At 43.7% G+C, this 10,005-nt stretch overlaps 1 protein-coding gene across 1 annotated transcript in view; it reads right to left on the reverse strand.

Annotated features, from left to right (window-relative positions):
• The window catches only part of UBE2A (ubiquitin conjugating enzyme E2 A), a 147,320-nt gene extending 144,164 nt beyond the window's left edge, over positions 1–3,156 (reverse strand). The window contains exons 1-2 of the mRNA XM_069212310.1: positions 2,920–3,156; positions 2,555–2,635 (exon numbers count right to left, since the gene is read on the reverse strand). Coding sequence (XP_069068411.1) covers positions 2,555–2,635; positions 2,920–2,963 — 125 coding nt within the window. The 5' untranslated portion in view covers positions 2,964–3,156. The remainder of the gene's footprint in view (positions 1–2,554; positions 2,636–2,919) is intronic.
• Between the last annotated feature and the right edge of the window lie 6,849 nt (positions 3,157–10,005).

Below are 10,005 nucleotides of genomic sequence, written 5' to 3' on the forward strand. Positions count from 1 at the left end.
GCATCAGAAAGTTACTTAACCCCAGGATCTCAACACCGCAAAGTCATACAAGTACGGAGCTAGACCTCACGTCTTTACGTGCTCCTGCAACCACAAACCAAATCAACTATTTCATTGACTGTCATCAGGCAGATGACTTGATTTTAAAATCATATATTAAAAAAAGAAAAAAAGACTTACTAAATCAACAAGCTCAGTGAAGTACAGTTAACAGAGGGTTACATTATGGAACTTTAGTCAAGCACAATCTTCAAGCTTTGGATGAATTACATAAGATGACTAAGGTAGCATGGATGTTAAAGCAATAACCTGCTGTTTATCAGACACTGAAACTGCAAACAAGTAAAAGAACAGATACATCATGGGTTCTTGTACTATGCAACGACAACCATAACTAGATTCTAAAATAAATTCGCAGGTGAATAAATCTTTATTACGTTTTCAATATTTCTAAATAACTTTTAGACAATTTGAAGGCTCCCTCTCAGAGTCGGTAACCTATGTCAAATCTGTAACTCAGGTCAGGAAAATCTGGAACATTTTCTGTCAGTGTCCAGAACTTCTTGATCAGTGGAGGAAATATATGAAACCAATTATTAAATCTAAATGAATAAAAAGCAAGGGTGTGGAATTCCTATAGCCCAACGCCCAAGACATATTGTTTGGAGTCAAACGCAACAAGTTTTCATATTTATTTTGTCCTTGGGACAAGGAGGACCAACCATCTGCAGCAGAAACCCTTTGGCTGCCAGTTTAAAGGGAAGGGAACTGTCTGCAGTTGGGATGATTATTTTTGTCTATATGTTAACAGTGTTCAAAACTTGTATTTATGGCTCATTAATTAGGGTGATTGCTCTAAATATATGTTGTAAGGTCACACTGCACTACTGAAACCGATTCCAGATTTTTTTTTAAAAGGTACACAGGTTTGAAAAATTTAACAATACAAGGCTACATATAATGATCCCAGAATGCTGTCTGATTAAATGCAAATGTGTGCAGAACTCTGATGATTCTTTGCTTTCAAAATAAAATGCAAAAAAAAGGAAAAAAAATGTTTTGCAAAATTACTGTGAAAGTGTATGTATTATTTCTTTGAAGCATCATTTAGTAACATGTTCCCATGAATGCTAGTATTTCCAAAACAAATTCATAGTGGAAAATCAGAGTAACCATTTTCAACCAAATTATGGTAAACATAAAATTAAAACAAGCACTGGCAAAGCCAACCAATCCGACATTGGCTGTCAGTCTTTTGTCAATGTGTATCATGTTTTGACATGGCTTTTCTAACACGTTATGTTTGTGGGAGCTGCCAGGCCCTGATCATTGTAACAGACATTGGCAAATAGCAAAAACAAACATTTTTTTAGTCTCGAAAAGCATGCACTGCCACAGGAGTTCCCTGCACTGAACAAAACTTTGTGTCAATATGTTCCTTGTGGAAGAGCAGAATGCTATCACTCACAGTAAAGCCAGCTGATAGAGACATTGAATTTTAATAAAAATAAAATGTCTTGGTTAACGCCAAACCTCATTGGGGGCCTAGTTCTTAAAGAAAGTAACTGGTAGTCACTGCGAGTTCTGTGCTTTCATTTTTTGTTTGAAACAGAGCCAGCAACTCCCATACATAATATACACACACACATATACATATATATATAAATAATATTTTTAATACATTTATAATTGGAAGCACTGGAGACTTCGACGCTTAACATGTTAGTTAAAAGCTCCGAAGGTGGAGTCATTATAGTCCAAGAGTTGGGTGGAGACACTCAAGTCCAAAAACAGACGACAGAGACACTTAAGTCTAAGCACAGATAATAGAGGTACCTACGTCAAAGCACGGGTGGGGGATTGGGGGAGGTGGGGCAGGGCAGAGTATGATTAAAACACCTCTTAAGTCCAAGTACCAGTAGGAACTGAAGTCCAGCTGGGGGAGAGAGTCCCTTAAGATCAAGCACAGTGGAAAGATATATATAATTGCAGCAGAAAGAAGAGTAGCAGTAGGATCAGGGAAGATAAATAAGAGGATGGCATACATTATGGGATAAGGAATAGAGTAACAAGAGTAGCATAAACATTGTAGGGGGGACCGATCGAAATACAGCAGATGGCATATGTACAGCCGAGGTAGGGGCAGAAAAGCACAGAAGGACAATCAGATAGGGGACACGGAGAGAGTCAGTAAATTAAACATTAATAACAGAGGTAGAGATCAGAAAATGACAGCAGGTAAACGGGGTCACTGAAGCCCATCAGAAGTGGTACGAGGCTAGGGCTGCCACCTTTGTAAATAAAGTATCTGTCATACTGATGTGCATGACATAAGTTGCAGTACTTCACTCACTGGCAGCTGGTGAAGTCTGTAACAACGGGGGTGTACAATTGAACGGGGTGACTGATTGAACAAGTGAAGCACGCGTGCCCGAACGCCCAAAGTGGGTGAATAGGTCAGGGTCATCCCTAGGGGGATAGGCAAGCACAGAAAAGAGAAAGAAAATATGGGGGCCAATGAAGTAGCAAGCGCTGAAGAAAACAAGACACTCACCCGAAGATAACAGCATTCCACACCATGATATTGTTTTCGGACGGGGCTCCACTCACTCCCGCGGGGGGATCCTCCTGCAGCCTGTGGGGAAAGAGAAAGTAGATATTACACCACACAGCCATTCCCAGACTAGCTTGCGTCAGAATCGTCCTCTGACTGAGCAGAACGACCTGTTCCTGCGCAAACAGCGTTTGGCTCCCAATTTAGCGTCGGCGAGCGTACGTCGTCGCCACGCTATCAGCGTAGGAGTATGATAAGAATAGAGACGAGAATACCCGAGACCGGTGCCGGTCGAGTTCGGTCCTGGATTGCCCCAGCACCTTTAAAAGTGGCCTCTTAAAGACCGGTAGGGATCATTCCTTTACCTCTTGAAGTCTCGCATGAGCCGCCGTCTGGCCGGGGTTGACATGGGGCCCCTGCTCTATTTGCGGCTTCCGGTGGTAGCTGCTGTTTGGGGACGAGGGGAAGGCGTGAAAGCAGGAACAAGGGCTTAAAATGAAAACATAAAAATAAATAATAACCGGCGGCTTGCAGGGCACCCTGTCCGCGCTCTGCCCAAGCTGGCAGCAGACCCTCCTACGTCACACCAAAAAACCGTGACACGGCAGCCAGTTCCGCCGAGCGCAACAGCACTGGAGGCACAGAGCGTACCACTGTGGAGGGAGGGGTGTTTAATGAAATCGTCCAGGCCAGCGGATCTGGCCTTCATTAGAGGGATTTCACTGTGATACCAGAAGCGATTAACATTTGTATTCCTGAACTATTATGTTCTTTCTGTAATGACTTTCAGCTTAGTTGGTACATACTGTTTTTTTTTCCCGGCCTCCCTCCCTTTCACAGCAACGTCCTGGACCGGGCGACCAGGAAGCCCCGCCTACGGCTGCCTGATTGACACTCAGGTGAGTAGCGTCACTTCACTGTGAGAAGGACAGGAGGTTGTTGCTGCCTGAGCTGACCTGGTGCTGAAACAAGTCTGACCGCCAGTTAACATCGGTGCTAGCAATTTAAGGGGCTTATTTCCAAGCCCCTTGCGCCGCCGGTGCGTCACTTTTTCCCATATAAAAAAAATGACGCACCGACGGAGGAAGGGGCTTGTAATTAAGCCCCTATGTTGCCCAAACAAGCGCTAGCCACTGCCCAAATCCAAACAACAAAATTAGTACCGGTTGAGGTTGATCATAAATATCACGCAAACCACTGCCTGATACTACAGGTGGACCCCATCTGATAACAATAGAGCTAGCAACCAAATAGCTATATTTAGGCTGACCAGATTTTTGAAATCCCATAAACAACTGTCCATAAACATCGAAATAGGACTCCCTGCCATTCTGCAGCCTCAAAATCACTCGCTCAATTGACCTCACTTGTACCCAGCCAAGGCACTATGTGGGATGAAAAAACTGCGTGAGGGTGGTCTATGTAGTTATGGGTGAGGCTTAAACATGTAAACAAAATTTCTCTGATTCCTATAGTGTGCCACCGACCCCCATTATTTTGGTTTCTTCCTGAGGTTTCTGATATTGCATATATATATATATATATATATATATATACACATATATATATATAGAGAGAGAGATATGTTGCCATGTATATAATATCTACATGGCAGCATTTTAGAGCAGGCAACTGGGAGGTTTCAGAAAAAAAATAGTGGGAAGAATGTATTTTCCCCACTGACATATTGAAGGAAAAGCAATGTGGCTTAATCATGTCTAGTGGTATGTATGGCGACAACCAGCATTTCATTTTTGGCAGTTTAATGACAAAGCGCAAATAAAAACAGAGTTGAAAACTCTGCTTTTGCTTCTGCTGTGTGTGATAGGAGGCCTATTTTTGCATGGTTAGCCCCCACTTTTTGCCTGATGTTGATGTGTCCTAGGAGTTTGGTGCCCAGGGCTCTTGCTAACCAGGTTCCCAGGGCAAGAGCTCTTTCTTCAAATCTGTTCTGATGCTTGGCACAATTGGATACACTCTTACATATCACTGTAAGTCCCTAGTAAATGGGTACCCCAGGGCCCACAGCATGGGGTATTAAGGGTAGTACCCTGAGGGCAGCAGCAGCACCGATTGTGCCACCCTCCAGGGCCCTGCACCCAGATGCACCCAGCACAGCCATTGCAGGCTGAGTGTACTGGGGCAAACCTGAAAAGGCAAACTTGACATGGCACACTCCCTGTGTGCCCTGTCTACCCTACACTGCATATGTTATGGGTAAGTCACCCTTCTGGTAGGCCTTACAGCCCTAAGGCAGGGTGCACCATACTATATATGAGGGCATAATATGCTCCCAATATGTCCTTGCCAAACCTGGGACATACTGAGTGCACAGAGCAGCCATTTTAAGTACATGTATTGGATACTGGTCAAACACGAGATCCCCACTTACATGATGGCCACTCTGCACCCTGGATTGTTTGGTATCAATTGACTCAGAATGATAAATCCAAACTGGGAGCAGTATTGGATTTATCCCTAACTGTGCCCAGGGGTCATCTTAGAGGTGCCCCCTGCAAAAGCTAACCTAACTGTCATAGTTGCTGACTGGTTCCACCCAGCTTGTCACCTCCAGACAGCCAATATACAAACCTGGGGGAGAGCCCCGGCTCTCTGGTTTGTAAAACAATGCCCTTCCTGGGTGGATGAGCTAACACCTCCTCCCTCAGGAATGTTCACTCTCCTGGTGGTGAGCTTCAAAGGGCTACCACCCTTAAAACTCGAGCCCCCAGGCCTGCTGCTAGCAGCAGATGGCTTCCCCCTTTGCCGAACCCCACTTTTGGGGGGAGTAAAGGCAGGAAACCACAGAAAGGGTAGGAGGAGGGGTCTTAACGAGCATGCACCACCCCTAGGGGTTTGGAGGCAAAGTGGACCCTCCATTTCATTTTCCTCCATGTTGGATGGCAAGAACATATCCAATGAGGTTTAGGGAAGTGACCCTTCCCACAGAAAGTGGTCACTTTAGTGGATGTAACCACCCAACAGTAAGTGTCCCATTGGACACTGCCAGGTTTCCCCTAAAACACCCACTAAATTCAGTATTTAGTGGGCTTCCCTAGACCAAGAAACCAGATTCATTAGGAAGAAAAGAAGACAGCACCAAAGAACCCGACAAGATGAGAACAAAGCACCTGCTGCACCAGAAGAGGCTCTCAGACCCCTGCTTGCTGCACCAGAGTCCCGACAATCGCCGCTGCAGAAGAGCCGACCACTGGACTGACCTCAAAAGTTCCAGAGGACCTCCAGGCTTCACAAATAGCCTGAGATCTCCCTCCTGAAAGGAGGCACCACTCCAGAACCAAAGAAACCTACAAGGAACCAGCAAACCGGTGAGGGTCACTTCACCGACCAGCCGATATCTCTGCAACCGGAAGTCTCAGCCAGACCCGATGACACACCAACAACAGCCCGGACGAGACCTACAAGTGTGCCATTGGTGGCACAGCGCCCTCCTGTGACCGAGTTTTGCCAATACCCCAGGTACTGGTCAGTGCACATCGGACACCACTAAAACAGCCCACCCAGAGCTGCAACTGGACCAGGAGGAAGCCCCAGTCGAGGGACTTCAGAGACACCCTGGACCTCCAACCAGAGCACCCTCCTCATCCATCAAGGCCCCCGGAAGAAGACTGACCTCCAGCTCCAAGGGCTCCATTGCGCTCAACATCCAAGACCTGCAGCTTTCCCTGCATCTGGCCACCCTGAGCCCTCCACTGCATAACTTGCTGGGTGCCCCGGGTCCCTAACCCCTTGCAACCTCAACAGCCTAAGGGGTCCCAAAGGCACCACCTTTAAACCAGAAAACCAGCTCCTTTTCCAGGTGGCCCCTCCAAGTTGTCCTGTGTCTGTGTCAAGAGTCTTTCCAGCACTGCTCCCCCCCCAGAATCTGGAGCCGTCCAAGACTCTCCAGCTGGCACAGTGTGCCCACCAACCCCATTGGCCATCCTGCAAAAAAAGAGACTGGTAACTCACCTGTGTGATTTTATATCCATTTTTCTAGATGGCCTTCCATTGATTTCTATGTTGCGTAATTACGTACAGAAAGACTAACTTCATTAAAACTTTGAAAAATCATAACTCAAAAAGTACTTAACGTATCTTAAAGATCTTAGTCTTAAAAATTATATAAAAGTCTTAAGTATTTTTATAAATTCTGGTCTCAAGATATTCATTGAGTGTGTGGTGCATGATTGGATTTGTGAGTACAACAAATGCTTAACACATCTCCTGGATTAGCCTAACTGCTCAACCAGCTACTTTAAAAATTAGAGCATTAGGTGGTCTCATTTTTACCTCTGAAAACCAACGTGTGGTTGCCTGGACCCCCTGGACAGTGTTCCTAGTTTTGCATACTACATAGATGGCCAGCCTCTTACACTGTGTAAAACTGCCAAAAATAAAATGTTGACGTCTGTCACATGCTCTAATCTCCCCCTCCAAAAATAAAGGGGAAAGCGTTGACCTTTGATGTCAGGTCATTTTTGGAGGGGAGACTGGAGTGTGCATGACAAACATTTTATTTTCGTGTCAGAAAACTCTGAGTCGGATTTCTGCATTCAGGAATCAGGAGGAGGGAGATCAGCCTTGAAATCGGTAGTCTCAGCTGAATCGGGAGGGTTAACATGACATTCAGATATATACCTACATGCATATGTATTTATATACATATACATATTTATATACATACATATATATATATACATATGGATATATATATATACATATACATAATTATAAATACACACATATATATACATATATATATATATATATATATATATAATAAAACTGAAGAAAAAAAAACAAAGGTTACTGGGACGTTATAGTTAGGTTCCAATTTTACACATTCACAACCATAGAAATTCAGTAGTGATGTAGCAGGAATTTTAGTACTGTCCTTCATGTCACAGTAATCATTTATACATGAGTTATGTCTTACAATAATCTTACAGCAGTAGAAAGAACTTTGGGAATGTCATGTGAAATGTTGTTATGTCACTGCACAAGCTGGTTATAACACTTGTGTAAAGATTCTGGAGGGCTGTGACAGTTGGGGAGAGAACTGCTGCTTATAGAGTTAATGGAATTCAGCTCTTCAAAATAAAACCGACAAAAACACATGGTGAAGGCTTTCTTTATTGACCTTAACAACGTGCCAAATTGTGCATTATGTTAATCAAAGAATACATTGTTTTTTGTAAAGTGGTGCACCGAAAAGCCATATTAACATGCGTTCACTGTAGGTTCTTTAGGCAAAAGGCATGTGGTATAGTCTTGTAAGTTTATGTTTAACAGATTAATTCATTTCCATCTTATAGTTTATGAGGTAAATTAACAGTTTGCATGAAAACAATAATACATTTCCTGTGAGAAATATTTTAAAAGTGACATGAAAAGGTAGAAAATACAGTTGTACATTATAGTTACATGAAAGGCTTAACAGAATCTTTTCATTTTAAATTTACTGTACTATGAACACTGATAACGCTTATTAATATTGATTTTATGGTTTAGAATGCTAAATGTATGTTAAATTTATAAATGAATGTACTGCTTTAATTCATTTGCATTAGCCAGTATATATATATATATATACTGGCTAATGCAAATATGCATGCAGGGAAACAAATGAAACATTTCTCCTACAAACAGGGAGCTACTTTTTAAAGCAGCTCCCTGCTTGTAGGAGCAATGCCGGCTCCTGCAGGACACAGGTAGCTGGCTAGGACTGTGTGGGCCTTGAGGCTCCCTCCGCGGTCCTGTCACTCTCTCTCTCTCTCTCTCTCTCTTACATCCCATAATGGGATGGAAGACAGAGATTGTCATTGCAGTGGTCTCTCCATACAATGACTTCAAAGAGTAAGACTAGCAAGAAGTTTGGTATGAATGTTATAGTTACATTTGAATGCAGAGCAGTACGGAGTCACTTTTGGCCTAATGGTCAAGGTATTGTGCTGTCACCTGGTAGGCTGAAGGTTCAAATCCTAGTATCACCTGCGACTGTGTTTGTTTATTTACTAACTGTTTTAACTGTTAAAGCTTCCTAGTGATGGAACTTTCACGTTTCTTTCCAGTCACATGCGTGAGTTAACAGTCATAGGTATGCCTGGACACATCACAGTTAGGTTAAGGTCGGTCACAGACCAGCACAATGAAAGCTGAGGGCTCTACTCCAGGTGTGTCCATGGTCATATTCCTCGTTTATTTTTTTTTAAACTTCGAAAGTTTAAGGTTCATACTGAAAGATGATCTCCCTCTGTTTAATGGACAAATACATATTTCTTTCGAATTTGCCCAGAAATATCTCATTCTAAGTATATCCTTCATCAAAGACTAAAAAACTGTCTATATCTCTCCCTCTCACTATCGTTCTCTCTCTCTCTCTATCTCTCTCTCTCTCAATTTCTCTTTTTCAATCTCTTTCTCCCACTCACACACCCTCTCAAACCCTCATGCACCCACTCACAGACCCTCTCAGACACTCAAGCATCCACTCACAGCCCCTTGTGCACCCATTCACAGCCCGATCAGACCTTCATGCACCCACTCACAGACCACACAGAACTAACTCACCCACTCACAGACCCACAAAGACACTGACATCCAGACACCCTCTCACACACAGATACACCCTCTCACACCCAGAGACAGAGGCCACGGCTAACTCCCACCGTGCCCAGCCAAAGGCCGTGCGCAGTGTGAGGTTAGTTGGTTAGGGGTATTGGCTGTTTGAGGCATGTATACAGCTGGGTTATTGCCTTTCCCATGTTTGTGGAAGATGGTCAAGGAGTATTGTTGCAGGCAAATTCATTCTGTTATTTTGGCTTTGGGGTTTATAAAAACCATTGTTAGTGCTTGGTAGTTGATCACTTTGTTGAACTGTTTCGTACTTAAAAAATGTGATTGTGCTCACATGCCCACAGTACTGCCAGACTTTTCTTTTCTGTTAGAGAGTATAATCTTTCAACATCTGCTGCTACAGTTGACGCAGGGTATAATTTGATTACATTCATCATCTGTATTATTGTGCCAAAATGGCTACCAAGCCCACCTGGGTGGCACCCACAGTGAAGCCGGTGGACAAGGCTGGATTGAAGTAAGCCGTGCTAATGGTGCTGCCTACTCTCCTTTTGATCTCCTGAAACATCTGTTCACAGGGCCGGGCCATTCAAATCTGCATCCTTGCTTTGTCAACTCTTTGAAGGGCCTTGCTTATAAAAGCATAGCTCATTATGGATCAGGAACAATAGCTGGCCAAACCTGGAATAATCAAAGATCACTGACACCTTTGGGAGGCGGTGTATCATTGAGTGATTTGATTTTGCCTGGGTCAGGACTCATGCCTTTGTCCAAGAATATGTGCCAGTAAGAATTTCACTTGTGGGGAGGATGGGGGGACGGATGGGGTGGCGGCGTGGTCTGGCCACAGAAGAAGATAATCATTATATACA

The sequence above is a fragment of the Pleurodeles waltl genome, chromosome 2_1 (assembly GCF_031143425.1).
Source record: "Pleurodeles waltl isolate 20211129_DDA chromosome 2_1, aPleWal1.hap1.20221129, whole genome shotgun sequence".
Lineage (NCBI taxonomy): Eukaryota > Metazoa > Chordata > Amphibia > Caudata > Salamandridae > Pleurodeles > Pleurodeles waltl.